Below are 19,056 nucleotides of genomic sequence, written 5' to 3'. Positions count from 1 at the left end.
TCTCTCTCTCTCTCTCTCTCTCTCTCTCTCTCTCTCTCTCTCTCTCTATGGGTTTTATATGGAAGGTATGAAATGTTTTGACTGAATGCGGCAACAGCAGCAGCAGGCTAAATGAAAATAAATCTCGTCGATGATCAAACAAAAGCCATGTTTGGTGTGTACAAGCGCGAGCAGACAAAATCAAATTGGAAATTACATTTGTCGTGTTTAGTAAAGACATTTGATTTATGTCAAATCGATTTGGGGTTGTCTTCATTTGATGATTTCATGGTATGGTATTAGGTAAGACCAGACAATGAATACAAATACTTTGGTTACTGTTTTGGTTGTTCATGTCAAACGATTCACATCGAATGGAATCGGATTAGAGAACTGATTTACATCGCTTTTTCGGAGCTGTGGCTGCGGCTGCGGGTTTTCTCGATGTATTATTATTAATGACGATCCATCAATCATCAATTATGTCAATGATATTAAAGTCAATCACACACTCACATATACGGAATTGTCAATTTTAATTTACCAGCGCATTTCAATGTGGCTTTGAGTGAACGCGCGAAAAGTGTTTAAAAGTGTTCAAGCGTGTCATAAATTGAAAAGGTGAAACAATCGAACGCTAACCACTCATGATAAAATAGACATGATTCTTTGCCATTTTGCGGGCGCATTTAAGCTTTGAAACACAAAACTGTTTCTCAACACCTCGTACGTTTTCTTTTTGGCGGCTGAAATCGAATGCAAATAAATAACTAAAACAAGACGCAAGAGAAAAACAACAACAACTGGCGTTGTTAAACTCTGGCAAACGAACGTATGCAAAATGTGAGTGACATGACAAAATGGCAACGGTAGCCGTGAAACGCAAAAAATGAATATATGCATACATACTCGAACATTTCCAGGAATATTTTAATAAACGTGCGAGTTTTTATTTCGTTCCTACACACAAAATTCGCCAGTTCTCTCTCATTCATTTCATTCGATGGCATTCATATTTCTCCATTTGACGGGCTGCTTGATATTTTGTAGTTGTTATTATTGCTGGTGTTGTCGTCGTCGTCGTTACTTGGTTCTTTGTCGTCGTCGTCGTTGACGATGCTTCTCTTTTTTTTTCAGATGCGTTGCCTCTATCATATCCTCGCTGTGTCTACCTGTAAACAGTGCGATGTCAGTAACCTGTCAGTTGTAACAAGGGAAATGGGCTGCCATGGCCTGTCACTTGTCACAACTGTAACGATGATGTTGATGATGATGCCAATGTGTCGAGAGCGGAACAAGAGTCAGAGTCGCGCTCTCTCTCTCTCTCTCTCAGATCGCGCAGCATACTCCACTCAGAAAATGAACAAGCGCGCGCGCGCTGCACAGTTGGTAAATAACATAACACACAATGAACGAACGTACGAAAATACATAGCAACGCATTCAATTCAACATTGCATAAAATGAGCAATAAGTTGTCGCTTCGTAAATGAAACGAACCGGAATTGAAATACTGGCTATAACGCTCGCCCGAAAGCATGAGAGAGAGAGAGAGAGAGAGAGAGAGAGAGAGAGAGAGATATTGCGAGAGGAAAAACAAGAAGCGAGAGAGTGACATGACCGAAAAAAAATAAAACGAAAAACAAAAATCACGATACAAGGAATAGCAGGAAAATGTACGGTTTAAACAGACAGAGGCGCACAACCGGAGTAGATAAATTGAACTGACAAGACTGTGAGCAGCAAAATATGCTAACGGAAAATATGACAGGCACTGAAGTTTCAGGATAAAAACAACCAACGAAATAGAAAAAAAAAACGTGAAAAACACACGGACAGAGAGAGAGAGAGAGAGAGAGAGAGAGAGAGAGCAGAAAAAAGCGACAAACAGTGGAAAAAGAAAACAAAGACAAGATGAAATTGAAAATTATACAAATAATCTTTGCAAACGAAAAACAGGAATGAAAATGCGGTTTGAATGACATGCGACACGTTTTGTTGATGTTTACCGCGAGCCGAGCGAGTGCCTATCCAAGAAATTCCTCGGCACACACGAAGCGATAGAGAGAGAAAGGGAGAGTGAGCGGGTGCGAGCGCATCGGGTGTGCTCAAATTTCAAAATCACTTAGACTTGACACGACACTCAGTGTCGTCGTTACACATCAAACGCTTCTCATCTGACATCCCGTTGCGCTTGATGAGAGATCAATTGAACAAAAATATTATGGCGTGCACACTTAAAAAGCACCTCATTCTTTTCTTCTTTCTTTTTCTTCTTCTTCAACAACAACAGCAACAGTAACCAAATCAATTTTGCACGACATTAAAAGCACACATAGAAAAATGAAAGAATTTTCCGAGAATTTGCACAATTCTGTGTAAGCAATTTGTTTGTAGTACCAATTCGAGTGTTTTCTCAGAACGAACAAGTCACGAGTCAAAAGTCGATTATCATACCGACTGAATAAGAATGTGCGACGTTCTTTTGGACCGAGCCATGTTTTGATTCCCGTTACTCCTGGCCAATTTAATTTAGATTCTTTCAACGGGCTAATTTTCGTTGTGTTTTTCTAATCAGCTTTTGCAATTCTATGGCCAATTGTCAGAGTGTTTGCAATGCACACTAATGAACTGCTATTTTACGACGCCTCATCGGCAACAAACCAGAAACAGTCACAAAGAGCAAAACAGAAGAACGCGCTTGATTTGATTGTTTTCATTATAATTGTTGTGTCGAAGCTTTGAATGTTCAGGGATTAGGTGTTTAGTCGAGTGCACGTTTCGCGAATAGCATTGATATCACGAATGGTTCGAAAATCGACACATGAGAATCTTTTTCGTTCGAGCACTCTGGCCGTTTCGTTCGTTCAAATGCGCGCGATCAATAACTCACCATCAACAATAAACATTTGTGCGCCGTCGACAACTGCAAATTCGCTTAAGCGAACCCTTTTTTTCACTCTCCTCTTCGAGACAAGACCGAACCGTTAAAAAAAACGACAACAGAACAATACGCGAAACAATAATAAACGTGAGCAACCATTTCCTTTTAAATACTCACGATTTCAATAAATCACTTGACTGATGACAGATAATAATGTCCGAATTCATTTAGAGCCCACACCGCGACATGCGCGCGAGCTCCATCGCAATGCAACGGATTTCAAGGCAGCAGATCGTGTGGGCCGGCTTGATTGTTTATACCGATTGCCGGCCGTGTTTTTTTTTCTTCTCTCGTTCCCTCTATCTTTCCTTCTGCTTAGTTCAATTGGCGTGTTGTATTTATTTCTCATTCTCATTTTTGGTGTCGATTTTTTCGTGGCATATTTCACCGGTGTGTCCAATATCTGTTTTGCGCCATTGTTGCATGCGACTGCTGTTTTTATTTTTGTGTGTGCACTTTTTTTCATTCTCTTTGGATATTACTTTCTCTCTCAATCGCTTGCCATTTCGGCCTCGAGAGTTGTGAACATGCTGTTGTTATTCCGTATGTCGTGCTTGTCGCTACATATTCGGATGCATATTGTATGTTTGTGTCTTGTTTTGCATGCTAAACTATTTTATGTTTATTGTTTTTTTTTATATGCATTATATCGCATTGCGCCTGACCAATGTGCGAGCATTCATCATGTTTGTGATTTTCAAATGCAGAAAAAAAGAGACTCTCTTTCTCTCGCTCTCTCCTCGAGTTCGCGATTTCAATAAAATGGATTTTGGTTCACTTTTTTTGGCTTAGCTTGGCGTTAGTGTAACACAATGCAGAATATATTCAGTGTGTGTCTGTGGCATATATGTGTGAACAGAATTGCAAAGAGGTTGCTGAAATTGATCGAGACGAGATATGTGTATATCGGCGAGAGAGAGAGAGAGTGCATCGAGCCTAACGGCTGAGGCGTAGGTGAGTACAGACACGTTAGCTAGCTGGCAAACTGTGTGATCAAGAGCGCACTGTTTTAGTATTCGGTGCGAGATTGTGCACGCGGCCTTTTCGCTCTCTCTCTCTCTCTCTCTCTGTTTACGTCGATCGAATTCGTGTACGAATAAAATATATGCAAACGATTGCAATCACTCGATTGCTTAAAAAAATGCATTGTTTTTGAGCGGTTATTTATTAATGTGATTTCGATAAGACTTAAGAAAATGATGCCCTGAATCACGGTCACTGTGCGCACAAACCGTGAACAGAGCAAAAAAAAGCGGCCAGGACTCGCAAAAGCATGACCAGAACAATGGAGAATAAGAAAAGAAAAACCGGGAACAAAGCAACACTGAACGGAGGAATTCAGCGAAACGATGCAAACAAAAGATGCTGAAGCGTGAACTTGCGAGAAAAATGAGCCTTTGGTGCAACAACGATATATGGCAAGGGATCCCGCCAAAAGAACACACAATCGCTGTTGCCGCACACGTATTCCCTCGCTCATTTCTCGCGACCAAGAGAGAGAGAGAGAGAGAGAGAGAGAGAGAGAGAGAGAGAGAGAGAGCGGCCGACACAACTCTAAATCTTCGGCTGAATAATAAACTGTTCGACTTGGACACTATCTCACTATGTGCATGCGCTGTTAGTTGCATTGTGTTTGTGTGTGTACGCCGCGGCTCTGATTGTTACAACACCAAATGAACAACGCATTGACAATATTACCTATGGCGATTTTAACAGGAAAACGCAATCACAACCATGTAAAATGTAAATGTTTCCTTATAAATGGTCTCGTTTTGAACTTTAACGTCTGTTGTTTTGCGATTATTTATAGATTAAATTATGCAAAATGATGTGCGATGCCTATTTATTATGTAAAAACGACAGCGAAGAGACGACGACGACGATGCACACAAGAGCACGCAGAAAGATAGAGTGCTGAACTGATACCGGCATGCTGAACGTAAGTAACATTCTCCTGTCGGTGTAAATGGGATAATATCCGACGATCCGACAATAAATGGTGAGCATTTAAATGCACACATTGAGTACATAAATTATATCGAGTACTCTTGGTCTCGCGCTCTCTTACTCTCTGTGTCGCTCCGCACGTCTCATTCTTTTTCTTATGCATTCGGAAATCGCGATGAAACCGAATGTCATAAAGATCGTGCACAATACCCTCTTCGAGCTATATGCAAGAAGAAAGAATGAAAATTCATCAACGCGCCTTGCTTCGCGGCAACGAAATAAAAATCACACACAAAGCGAAGACCTTATGCACGAGATGATGTTGTTTCACCGTGCTGTGTGTTGAATTGAGAATATTCACACAGTTCCCCCTTCTTCCATATAGTCGTGTGTAGTACTTTTGTTTCGTTGCGTTTCATGAAATTTGCAGTTTTGCAAAACTCCTCATATATTTTCCGAATCCAACTTCTTTTTTGTGTACTTGCGCTCAAGCGCGCTTTTGCTCTCCTGCGTCTCCCTCTCTTTTATTTATTTGACTTAAATTCAACAATTTTGTCAGTTGTTTATGTAAAACTAAATAATTTATGTGTTATTTTATTCCCTTTGCCCGTCGTGTTCTCTCTCTGTGCGCGCATTTGCTCTCTTTGGTTGTGTCTGTTATCTCGCGGCAAATGTGTGTTTGTACCATGTCAATTCGCTGCACAATTTCTGCGTAGCATTTTTTCTGCTGCTGCTGTTGTTGTGCTTGTTTGCAGTGTGGAAAAAGTTTCGGCGTGTGATATGTTGTTAAATTCGCTTTTCAATTCTTTATCGCCTGCATTTGACTTTTGGCCGTATGAGAGCGAGAGTACAAAACCGGAGTCAAAACCGGAGAAAAAAAAATGAATATGCATCTCGTTGAAATGATGAAAATAGTGAAATGTTTGTATGTTTGTGTGTTTATACGAGCAAGCTTGCCTCAATGCACATCCTCTCTTTCCACCTCATCACTGTTTGGCGCTGCTGCCGCTGCTGCAGCGCACCGCAAACAATAAATATTGTTTTATGCTGTGGCAATTTATAAGGTTTCAAAGCAATCGCGTGCAAATGTCAAGACATTAAGTTTCTGGTGTGTGTCGGTAAATTGTTGTGTTTTGTTTGCTGTAAAATGTAATTTGGTGCTCTGTCAAAGCAACTGAAAACTCGGTCTCCCTTTCTCTCTTCCTCTTCATTCACCCATTCAATCGCTCACTCACTCGCTCGCTCTGCACGGTTTTTTGTGTACACTTTGGGTTGGGTGTTTTTTTCTGTGCGCGCACGAAAAGTGAGAGAAAGATCACATCAAGCCATCGTGTGTTTGAGGTGTATTTGCCACAAAGCGCAAGCACATTATTTATTTACGACGTGAATCGGGAACAACAAGAGAGAAGAAAAAAAAAAGTGCGCACACACGACAACTCTGAAGTTGAAAAAAGGCAGCGACGACACCACACAAACGGCAACCAGAATGAGATGTGAGTTCAATTTTCACAGTATTTTGCAGTTTTTCATTTCAAATGACAACATTCAGCTGCTGTATAAATGTGCATTTAAATGTAGCTAAGCATTAATTGCTTACGATAAGAGACACGAGTGACATACAATGGCACAGAGCAAAGAGCGCGCACAAAGAGATATCATTAACGTGAAAAGCGTGTGTTTGTTTGCTGTGCTTCGCATTCACTGCTCACTGTTTTGCCATTTAAATACTTTGTGAGATGGTTTGTTTTTTCCTTCGAGCGAGCGAGAGAGAGAGAGAGAGAGAGAGAGAGAGAGACTCAAGCACATGGATTTGTCATTATGATGTCAAGAAAGTATTTTGATAATCAGTATGGAATGAAAAATGCCATTCGTTCGTCGTCTTCGCTCTTCTTTTTTTTCTTAAATTAAGTTTCAGCTACCGGCATGTTTACCGAGATGTCAAAATGTCTTCCCTATCGCAGAAAAACACACGACGACTAAGAGGTGGAACGTGTTAGAGAGAAAGAGAAAATGTTATGGTAAGACATTGATTGATTTTGAATTAGCACCTTTTAACCTTGTTAAATTGTTTAAAATTATTGCCGTGTACTCGCGTTGCTCTCTGCTGAGCGAAGCCAGAGTGAGTGAATGTGCCGAAGCCAAACACCTTTACCAGCCAATTACTTGTCATCTTCTTATCTGGGTTAATTGGATGAATAAGATCATTGAATTTCCGACAGACATGAGAACGAAGCAGCATAAACTTACCGCCAATCCATTTCCACACACTCACAAAAGTGACAACACTTCAAACAATTTGAAACTTCATTGCCGTTGCGCTACACTTTGAAAGGTGAAAATAGTCATGTTATGGCTGGTTCATTCATCGTCGTCGTTGTTTTTTCTTCTCTTCTCTTCGTCGTTGTTGTCTGTCTTGCCATCGCGCTGTCCGAACTGTGTAAGTGGCGTTTAAGCTGGCGGTAAAGGAGACAATCCATCAAAATGTAAACAAACATCGACACGACACAATAGCGCACACACACACATCCACTAAACAGCCGAAACGAAACGAAGCGATTAATTAATAATACGCTATTGCCACCTGTAGTAATAACGTTCGCAGCAGCAACGCTATGTGTCGTTCCATGGCATCGGGCATCGGCTTTGCTTACGGGCCAACACGTGTTTATGACATACTTACAATATTCAACGCCTGTTAGTACACTCTTTTTATTCTGCACTTCTTTTTTAGTACTACATGAAATGTAGAGCTACTAATCTGCTCTTTTTTTTCTCTAGATACTTTTTGAGTGTTGAAACAAATTATGGTGAATTTGAATTTTATGCTCATATTTTTTATTTAATTTAAAACAGTGGCAGTAACGACAAATAGGTGCATAATATCTTAAAGCGCCAATCAAATTTTTATTATCAAATGTTGTTTAAAAATTAAATTAATTTTTCGTATAATATTTTCTGAGTCTTGAACAGAATTAAAGTGATTTTAGATTCTATGCTCATATTATTTATTTAATTTAAAGCAATAGCAGTATATTTCAAAAAAGAAATAAAACCAAGATCTTGTAATTCATTTTGCAAATAAATATATTACTTCAAAGTTACTTTGATGAAATACATTTCATGTAGTGCGCCAAAAAATAGTTTGTTGTGAAACAACAAAATAGATTAAGTAACTAAAAACTCAAGAACGCAGAGCGGAGCGAAGCGAAGCTCTGCGGTCTTGTTTTTCATTCAAACCCACTCCGTCTTCATCATCATCATCATTTTTCGTTGGCTCTTTCGTTGCTCATTTTCGTTTTGTTCATTAATTTACATAAATATTGCCTGCATCAAAAACATTAGCTACACGCGGTAACGATGGAATTAAATCAACAGTGGAAAAAAATGAAGAGACGAAACAAAAACGAAACGAAGTGTAGTGCTCATGCATTGAGTACATGTCAAGCTCTGACAATTACAAATTTATCCACATAAAATGTTAAATAAATTAACTAAACAAAGTAATTTGACTGAATGACTGACTGAATATTATTGCACGCTTTGTGTTGCTTTGCCGGGCGTCTTACTATAGCTCCTCATCAAGTTGAATTGAATTTCACACAAGCACACACAGGCAGCGCCTCAACCCAAACTGAACTTTGAATGAACGAGTCAGACGGAGAGATACACACAAAGAATAAAGCGATCACGAAATTTCAATTGAGTTTCAGGCGAGGTTCAATGTTTGCGTCGAAACTGTTCAATAATTCATAGTCAGTCATATTTTGTGAGTGTGTGTGTGTGTGTGCTTTCAGTGTTTCTCATTTTGATGAATGGCATGTAATTTATATTAAGCAACCGTAATGCGATCTACTCGCCGACTTCTTTATAAGAAAAAAAAAACACAACAACGGCACACGTTTCGAGCGAAACAAACCAAACCCAACTGAACCGAGTATTGACTGTAATGCTGCAAAGGTGAAGCGAGAGAGAAACAGAAAGAGAGAAAGAATTTTAGCCCGAAAATGAACGAATATATGCAAATGATTAATGTGCGCTTATAATTGAAGAAAGAGGAAATGGTTGTCATTAGGCTAGACAGCGAAATTTTAAATAATTTTTCGTTTTACCTCTTCGTTCCCAGGCCAAACTGTTCCTTTTGATGTGAGTGTCGCAAAAAAAAAGAAGAGAAAAGATGACAACAACGAAAGAACAAATGATAAATTATGCGATATTCCTTTCGAAATATATATAAATTGACATAGCGAAACAAAGAACAGCGTACACAATGTGTGATCGCCCCAAACAATACAATTTAAAGAGAATCGTCTTTTGACAGCCGAATTAATATCACTTAATCATTTTGCGGACATCAGCTGCCGTTTGTCATCTCTTGATTTATATGCTAATGAACTACTCACACACAAACACACGGAACACTCATCACATTGTTGACGCATCAATAGCCGGGGACATACTCACATTCGATTTTAATTGCGACTTTTTTCTACTGTTGTTTTTTTATGGTGAAATGCTATTTTTCTCTCGGAATATTTCCCCTATCTCGGTCATTTTTATTGCATGCACTTGGTTTCTTATATTTGATTTCGAACTTTCCTTCGAATCATCTATTTTCGACACACATTTATTTTTCGTCGCTCTTTTACTTATGCTGCTTTGCACTTTGTCTTCTCGTGCCAGAGTAATAAAATTATTGACTTTTTTGCCGCTTTGCACGAGTCTATATCGCTTTTCTATTCCACTTCATTCAACCGTTGAGTGCAACAAATCATTCGGTTCAAATGTATTTTTGCTTCTTTCAACTTCTTCAAGATTAATCTGGCAACATTTATTACTCGCCCAAGAATCGAAAAGAGAGTGAGTGAGAAAGAGTATTGCAACAAATGATAAAATGGATTCAGAGAGTGAACAAAAGAGAGGAGCACACAACATATTAAAATGGCACGAAAGAAGACAAAAAAAAAACAAACACACAGACACAACCAAGAAGACGAATGTACTCGAATTGATGCGAAAAATGAGAGAGCAAAAAAATGAAGAGCGCAACGGAAAAAAATAGTAAAAAGGGAAAAATTGGACCATTAATTCTAGTCGTAAAAGATATTAGCATCTGTCCGCGCAGTTCTTAAGAGTTAATGGCCGAGAATAGATCATTTTGGTCCCACGGGTGCATTTTTACCATTTTCAGTTGATTTGTTCGCTGTTTTTTTTTATCTGCACGAATTTCTGGTTTTGCTGAATGGTCGTCGTCGACTGTGTCGTGTGCACTGCGAATCGAAGAGCCAAAAGAGGGAAAGAGAGTGCGAATCAAAGTGAAATGAATGGACCTCACTTTGATAAATAAAATACGCAATTCGGATTTATATATGGATTGGATGATTGTGTGCATCACACAAGAGACAATTGGACAGTGAAACAAATCAGCTCGTCACAATACTAGCTGAACAGGAGGAAAATAGCGATTATGCGATCGATTGCTGCAGTGCGATTTTTTATCGATAACCGAAAAGGAAAAAAAAACAACAAACAAACAAACCTAGAAACAAACAAAACAAAAACTGGGGAAAAATCTCATAAACAATGTGACATATGGAGCGTGCAATAGAAGATTTCAAACGAAACAATACGAGATGAGATAACAAAAAAGGAGCAGCGTACAAATGGCTATAAAAACGAACACATAAACTACAATTGCGCTTTATCATTTTGGCATATTTATTTTTGCTCGTATAATAAAGAAATATTGGGCAGTTAACTGTGTTAACACACACACTCTCTCTCTCTCTCTCTCTCTCTCTCTCTCTCTCTCTCTCTCTCTCTCTCTGCCTTTATTTCTGGCTATTGGTAAATGTCTTTTCATGCTCATTTCTAACCGCACACACGTATATTGTGTGCAAGCACAAGCGAAAAGGCACCCAAACTATGTATGGTCGTTTTTATCCACTTTGGTCTGCTACACAGATAGTGATAACCATCGCATGGAACGAAGAACTCACGAATAATCTACCATAAATATAAATCTTCACTTATTGGTGGTGGCCATGCTCCCTTTTTCCTTCGACCATTAGACTGAATGGATGGAAATACTAAATCGTTCATAATTCGAACGGAACACTTTTCTTTTCTTATTTGGCAAAACCAAGGATATTTGTAACCAAGGAGAGCGAGTGAAAATATGCGATAATGACTGATGAATTCGAAAGAATCATCTGATTCGTTCAATTGAAAAAGAAGTACAACGACCTTTGAGTTTTATTTTTGCAAATGATTTTTTAAAAAAATTTATTTACATTCTTACAATTTCGATGCAATAACGAATCAAAATGTAATGAATATCTTGTACTTTTACAACAAAAGATCAACAACGATTAAAAGTCAATTCATACACGAATCGCTTTAATATCTTGGAAGTTAATCGAAGGTAAGTGTTTACCATCCGCCTGATGGTGCAGCCCAACCGCCTGATGGAGCTGAGGCGGTTTCCTTGATAACCTTGATAACTTGTGCTGGGGCTGGAGCTGAAGCCAAGTTGCCGTGGCCGTAGTTATGAGCTGGTTCTTGGATGAGCTAAAATACCGGAAAAAATCACAATTAAAACACATTCGATTGAAAGTTCAATTTAGTATAAACACATCCGGAAAGAATATTCACCTTGATGATTTGTTCTGGTTGAGCTGATGGACCGTATGAGCCGTGTCCGTGTCCGTGACCGTGTCCGTGTCCGTGTCCGTGACCGTGACCGTGTCCTGATCCTTGTGAAATGACCTAAAATAACATAATTAAAAATGGTTTTATAGAACAATCTTCTCTATTGAATCATTACAGTAGGTTATTTATAGATAATAATAAGAAAGACACTTGAAAACGTTGAATCTCAAGCATTGAAAATTTTTTGTATGGAAAATCCGATATGTTTTTTCTTCGGTACAATTTTGCATCTTTGAATTCGAAGTAATTGATTTTATATTTATATATACTATATATTATATTATGCATACCTTGATGATTTGGACTGGTCCAAGTTCTGGTCCTGCTGGTGCTGGTGCGTATCCACCGCTGAATCCACCATGTGATTGTGCTTGTTCTTGAATGACCTTAACGATTTTCACTGAGGTTGGAGCAGCGTAGGCTGAGGCATATTGAGGAGCTGGAGCTGAGTAGACTGGTGCTGGAGCTGAGTAGACTGGTGCTGGTGCAGCATATTGTGGGGCTTGTGCAACCTAATGAAATGAATAAATTATTAACTTTCTGTCTCCTATGTACAACTCTTTCTCATTATCATCATCACATTACAAAACTAATAAATTCATATATGAATCTAGTTTAATATGGTGATGAGTTCGAAAGGAGAATGATTTATGGACATAAATTCGCAGATCATTGAAATTCGCGAGTGAAAGCTTGGTCTATATTTGATTACTATAAATAGCTAATTTAAAACCATTTCACTCGAAATGCATTCACACCTTTTATATCAACAAAATCGATTTTATCAATAGAAATCGGAATGAGTATTGAGTAGTCAATATAAACAAAATTATGCAAATGAAGGCAAGAAAATCATTTCAAAATGAGCTTTGAGAATTGTTCGTTGATTGCAAACAATTGAGTCATTTTAAGTAAGAGTAAACTCATGTATGATTTGTAAATGTACCTCATGAATGATTTTGACGATCTGGGTTGGTGCTGGAGCCGAGTAGCTTTGAGCTGGTGCGTAGCTTTGAGCTGGTGCGTAGCTTTGCGCTGGTGCGTAGCTTTGAGCTGGTGCTAAAAAGAGATTAAAAAATGAACGTCAAATCAATTCGCTTTCGATTACAACATAAACTGCTTATCCAATGCAACGACAATTTCATTTAATTTGCTATATCGCTAAGCGGAGAAAATCAAGCGAATGTGTAAGCCATGGTGTCCATCGAGCAAGAGTATTCGGTAGTGTACCTGCGTATTGTAGTTGTGGAGCGGCTTGCTCTTGGATGATCTTGACAACTTTGGTTTCAAATGATGGAACTGGAACTGGAGAGCTTGGGACACCATAGCTTGTGGCAGGTACTAAAAGTTTTTCGCAATTAGTAACACATCATTTTTGTTTCGATTCCATTTCTTCTTTTTCAATTGATAGCATTCACTTTCATTTTAGTTGAACATCGTCAAATTTTTTAATTCTCAATATTATTCACTTGTAAACACTCAAAGTTGATATTTACCTGAGTAAACTGGAGCGGGCGCTGGGGCAGAGTAAACTGGAGCGGGCGCTGGGGCAGAGTAAACTGGAGCAGGTGCTGGAGCATGATAAACTGGAGCGGGTTCTGGAGCATGGTAAACTGGAGCGGGCGCAGGGGCAGAGTAAACTGGAGCAGGTGCTGGAGCATGGTAAACTGGAGCGGGTTGTGGAGCATGGTGAACTGGAGCAGGAGCTAAAAAGATTATCTCATTTAATAACACTTCTTTTCTTCAGTTTATTACAGTCCTTAATAGAACATAGTCGATCAATATATATTATATACACATACAAATGACACTGGGAAACATGGATTGGAAACATCCCATAAGGTCCAATGTAATTTTGTTTACAGGCAACATTTTAGTGGAAACAAAATAACACAGGATCTTATGGGGAACTGGAAACATGTTTCCAATCCATGTTTCTTAGTGTGACTGCACCCTTAGGCACACAAGTTCTATTGATGAAACGTCAAACTACTAATAGATTTTTTCAAATGTATTGGTAATTTCAGTATAAGTGAGAAATTTAGTTTACTAGAACCACGTAAGGGACTTGTGACTTGCGTTGTGTCATTCGTGTTGAATTTACCAATATATTTGGAATAATCTATTTGTAGTTTCACAGCATACTATTCACAGTTCACCAATTCTGACTTCATGTGTATATTTTTTCGTTCTAGCTTAATTAACCACGATTTCAATTGCCAATTAATCAATCAAAAGTCACATTCTATTGGATATCAAAATGTTTATATTGATCACTTGTGAATACTCCGAGTTAATTTACCTGAGTAGGATTGAGCCGGTGGCAAGTAGTTTGATTGTGGAAGAGCTACCGGTTCTGGGGCAGAATAAACTGGTTGAGGTGCAGGGGCTGGGTAGTTATATCCACCGCTGCCTCCATGAGAGCCAGCCGAAGCGTAGCTTACCAAAGCAAGAGCACAGATAAATACCTAATTGGATCACACAGAAAACAATCGTATTAATATTGTACACATTCCAATCGTTCACTTCTTGATATTGATCACTCAATTAAGTTCAATTCATCAAAACAAAACAACACAAAACGAAACACCAAATCTCACGAACCTTCATTTTTGATGTAGTCCCTTGCACAAACGACAATAAACTGATGACTTAGCCACCACGCCGTCGATCTTTTATACCGTTCCAAAAATATCGGAGCAATCGAGAAAAAAAATCGAATCTTACATAAAAACTCAATAGAAATCAAATATGTTCGATCAATCTCCTGTTTTTGGGTTAGCCGCTTACCACTGGAATGCGGGTGTGTGAAAGAGAAAATGAAGGGGGCCACAGCAACACCGATCGGAAATTCGGTTGAATAATCAACGTTCAAAAAAAGCGCGAAAAAACCTGACCATGGACCAATAACCGTATCTTTCAATCAAAAGTGTTCCGAAACAAGTTTCGTACATAATGATAATGATTGATTAAAAATTCATTTTTTTCCATTTTGATACATCGCATTGGGCTTAGGTCATTTCTATTCCGATACTAAAAAAAAAATAAGCGGCTGAAATCGGTAACGCACATTCGTGATCGCCGCATGTTTCGACATCAGCGTAACACATGTTGTTGATTATGAGTTGATTGGAACATTTGTTACATCGAAGTTTTATAACCTCTTGAATTGGCTCATACATTTTTATGCTTCATAGGGCAAACGCACTTCTTCCATATACGTATGCAAACGGCTGGCAAAAGGTCGTCATTCCCAGATAACCAATTGTTTGCCAAAATTGTTTGTGTGACATAATTTTTTTGTTTTGAATTTATCAATTTGCATCGTGCGTTTGAGCTTAAAGATGAACATAATAAAAGGGCACATTTTTCGACAGACACTCAAAAATGCGATCATTTCCATATTTTTTTCGGCGGTATGTATTAAATAGTGACACTTTCTATTCATCATTTTGATTTCGTCGCATGTTTTAAAAACCGCATAAAATTTTATGCTGTTGGAACAACTTCAGCAGTTTATGCTAATTCATCAATGCTTCATTCATAAATTTTGTTTTCATTTGAATTGTTTCTTTTTCTTTTGAAATCATTCTTCATTCATTTGCTTAAATATCAAAGCCGCTTCGATTTCGAAAAACGATGTAAAATCGGTTTTTGCTTTTAATTTTTGTCGATAACGATGCGACACGTTCTTGGCCTCATGACTTTGACAAAATGACAACATCATGACTTCGAACGTGTGCCCAAAATCGAATAAATTTCAAAAACATAGAATGGGAGGGACAAATTTGCGCAAAGACTTGAGTTACATTTAAATGGTCACGGAATTCTCGACTTTGATAAGAGCATGCGAAATCTATTTTCTAAACCACATTCTCACAATCCAATCGATCACATTCATAAGAAACGTCGAATCACTTTGTGGTTTAGCTGCAGAACTCGGACAAATCGCGGTTTGCCAATTAGGCAGTTGTTACTAAGGGGATTTATCCCTCGCGAATGCTGCGAATGCATTGGCATTTCAGAACAAAAATTCGAATGTTCGCGAATGCGACAAATGCGGCTATGACAGCGAACATGTGACTACATAATTCATTCGTTCATTCGTGTTTGTGCAAGAATTCGCAACGCTGCCGTATGATTTCTATGTAATCATTCGCACTCGCATTCGTTAGAACGTTCGAGAACAGCGAAATACGTATTCTATACGAATGCGAGTGCGAATGTTTACATAGAAATCATATGGCAGCGTTGTGAATGCATGGCAATGAGCGCGAATTTGTGAATAAAAATTCGAATGGCAAACCGACATAGAAGCCCCTAGAGTTGTTATCAATAGAATGGTTAAATCAGGCTATGTTCCAATAATAACAAAGCATTGCGGTGTGCACCACTTCCTGTGTTTGTCGTATGATCATTACAATGCAATAATATCGACTTCTATATAAAGAGTAGTTTCATCCAATGAAATTATTAGTCGTACAAATTCGATACGATGTGCAAAAGAACATTCGAGGCGAGGGAATTTAGTTCTGTCTCCTTGTACAAAAGAATTCGGAATAATCGGTGCGATATAAAATTTTTAATTGTAATGTGAAAGTCTAGAGCTCTTTCTTTCATCACTTTTTCACTGGAATATATTTTTTACTCGCTGTTGTAGATTTTTCGGAAGAAACAAAAGTAATTTCGAATTAAGCCCATGAACAATTGGGTTTTTTTTTTTTTCAAAAATATTTGCTCCATTTGTTCTACCACTTTCGAGGAAGGAAAACAAGCATCCAAAACGCTAGTACGGATTCCGTATGGACTCGTTTTCGCCCATTAAATCATTGTTCACTCTAATTCGATAGAGTTTGTAACATTTGAATCGAGAGTGTTTATTTATTCAGTTTTTCTGTGCACAGAATAGAAAAAGAAAACTAAATTATCGATGCGTTAAAAAAAATTCCTTAAAAAAGTACTTTTTTTCTTCATTTTTGATTGATTTCCATTATCTTCCGTTGATGGTATCATCGATGACATGTTTTTGGCCCAAAAATATGACATTGAATGTTTGTCCAATCAAGTTTATTTCCACAACATAAAATCCCACAATGAATGGAATAATCTCTATAAAAATATTCGTTTGCATATTTTCCCAATTAAAAAGCGCTAAGCTGAAATCCGATGACGTAAAAAAGGTAAAATCTGTACACATACAAAACTGAAGTAAAACTGGAATTGAATAAACATTCTTCGAATACTCTATGTTTCGTATTGTGTCTATTTTCTATTGCAAAAAAATAGCGAATCCGCCTCTGTATCACCATGGCAATTGATAGTCTTATTTTCCGTATCTGTTCTAGTGCTTTCTCTCCTACATTCCATTCGCATCGTGCAATTTATTCTCGTCGATTGGGTGCAATTAGCAGTAAAATATCATCCATCGTTTATCTTCAGGTGGAATAGTCATTGAGTGGCTGCTATTAAAATATGGCATTCGCTTAAAATCGCATCGATTTTTTAAAATGGCCATTTCTCTTCTGGCTGCCTTCTGCACGTTTCTCGAGTGGGTATCGCTCTTTCGTTTCGGTACACTCTGTCTATTTGTCTCTTGTGTGTATTCATTCGTTTGTTCGCCGAAAAATCGTGCAAAATACATTTCTACCGTTTGTTGTAACTGCACAATTAATTTATTTATATTCGTTATGTGTTCAATGTGGCGGGGCGGGTGCTTTGTATAAATTGTAATTTATCAAGTCCAAGTGCTGATGCTGACTGACTACATGAACGAGCGCGCTCGCGAAGCGATGAGTCGAGAGATGGATGTTGTTGGCTTGGCATTCGTTCGCTTCAGCGAGAATGAAATATAAATTTGTACAGCTATTTATTCTGAAACGATTGGCTCTGGCGTGCGTGTGTCATTTTAACGAGTTTTGCAAAATGAACAATCTCATTGCAGTGCAGCGTGAGCGTTCGTTTCAATAAAAGGCGCGCAACCATTTTATTGGGACGAGCACAAGCATAAAGAACCAAATTGATGGCAGCCTACGAATATTTCAACCAAAGCAAATTAATTAAGTCATATTCTTGCGCAATTATTCCTTTTGTCCCTATTATTATGATTTTCATTGTTGCTTTCTACAGTTTCTCAGTGAAGTGCTGCTGCTGCTGCTACAACAACATGTTTCCTTTTGGTTGGCCCCAAAACTCTAAATTTAGATTAATCACATGAAGAGCAAACCGTTTCAGCCATGGATTTTGAATGACAATGCGCAAACAAATGGCACGCGGAACCACATTGTAAAATGTCATTGTAAAATTATACACTCTCTCTCTCTCTCTCTCTCTCTCTCTCTATCTCGGCAAAAGAAGAAGCACCGAGCATTCGCGCGTACGGAAAATTAATGTTTGTGTTATTGAGAAATTTATTTCGTTAATTAACAACTGGTGAATTGCGTCAACAAGCCAGTTCATTTACGATGGCTCATTTCTTCTTTCATTCGCTGTGTCTCTGAATCTCGTTCTCTCTTGCAATCTGCATATGTCTCTGTCTCGCGCGTTCCGTCTCCCTTTCTCCATCTCATGCGCATCACAACCGCACGATAATTTGTTTGAGACCAAGAATCCATTGAGACTTATCGCATGGCGAAATGAAAAGTAACACACAAACATACAGCGAAACGACATATTTCAATTGTCACGTTGATTTGAAAATGTGCGCCTACAACACAAAGTAACGTTCGCTCTCATTCACTCTTCGTGAACAAAAAAGCGTTTCCTCCAAAATGATATTTTAATTTCTGGAAAATCGCTAATAAATCAATTTGGCAATGATGTAATTCACCGTCCAAAAGTCACTAATTCAATCGGAGGCACTGATTCACACGAACATGTTTGCTATGAATGAAAGCGACACAACGACGTCGACAATGAGGCTGGCGAATGAGAGTGTCACTGAAAAATGCGATGTATGCGAAATGGCAAATGTCATTGGCCATACAAAAAAAGTATCAGCCGAAATAGCAACTGCCAATTTAAATTTATTCGGACAGGTTTTCACTTGTTAGAACGAGCAGCGGCATCAAGAACGTGGTGAACGAACGAGTGAGCAAGAGGCAAAACGGCAAATACAGAGGAAAAAGTGATATGGTAAATGGTGATGTGTATGTGTATGCTGACAGATGTCACTCATCAATAAAGCGGTGCACATAATCATATTTTCCCTCTGTGACATAACCGACCGAAATCCATTCAGAAGCCGTATGTGGTGTGATGATGATCATTTTGATGACTTTTTCGGATGTTTTTGTGTTCCTCTATGACCAAAAACCTGTCAAACATTTTAATGAATATTATTTATGACTGGTACTGGTTGTGTGTGTATGTTTTTTTTTACTCTGTGCCCATTTATTGTGTATGTTGTCGCGGGTACTTCATTAATTTGAAATCAAATCACGGCCGCTGTGAATGAAATGCAGTTGAAATGGAATGAGTTGA

At 38.4% G+C, this 19,056-nt stretch overlaps 1 protein-coding gene across 2 annotated transcripts; it reads right to left on the bottom strand.

Annotated features, from left to right (window-relative positions):
- Positions 1–11,200: 11,200 nt before the first annotated feature.
- Positions 11,201–15,459, bottom strand: LOC129566862 (uncharacterized). Of its 2 annotated transcripts, XM_055443158.1 has the most exons (8): positions 14,368–15,459; positions 14,182–14,249; positions 13,880–14,045; positions 13,074–13,283; positions 12,524–12,636; positions 11,868–12,089; positions 11,521–11,634; positions 11,201–11,436 (listed from the first exon to the last, which is right to left on the bottom strand). In XM_055443158.1, the coding sequence occupies exons 2-8, from the start codon at positions 14,185–14,187 to the stop codon at positions 11,299–11,301; spliced, it is 969 nt and encodes a 322-aa protein (XP_055299133.1). In that variant the 5' UTR covers positions 14,188–14,249; positions 14,368–15,459; the 3' UTR covers positions 11,201–11,298. The 2 variants fall into 2 exon arrangements, with proteins under 2 accessions (XP_055299133.1, XP_055299134.1); XM_055443159.1 differs by having other exon boundaries at positions 12,524–12,601; positions 13,075–13,283; positions 14,182–15,459.
- Positions 15,460–19,056: the final 3,597 nt, after the last annotated feature.

Source organism: Sitodiplosis mosellana, unplaced genomic scaffold (assembly GCF_009176505.1).
Source record: "Sitodiplosis mosellana isolate CC-2019 unplaced genomic scaffold, AAFC_SMos_1.0 Smas_scaffold_5, whole genome shotgun sequence".
NCBI lineage: Eukaryota > Metazoa > Arthropoda > Insecta > Diptera > Cecidomyiidae > Sitodiplosis > Sitodiplosis mosellana.
Note: the sequence above shows the minus strand (reverse complement) of the source record. Positions and strands in the feature narration are given on the sequence as shown.

Bases quoted from the DNA above. Each gene is read 5' to 3' on its own strand.
- LOC129566862 (XM_055443158.1), bottom strand. The intron at 12,637-13,073 runs GTAAATATCAAC...ATCTCTTTTTAG, and splicing joins GCCCGCTCCAGTTTACTCAG to CACCAGCTCAAAGCTACGCA. The intron at 11,437-11,520 runs GTGAATATTCTT...CCGGTATTTTAG, and splicing joins AACCAGAACAAATCATCAAG to CTCATCCAAGAACCAGCTCA.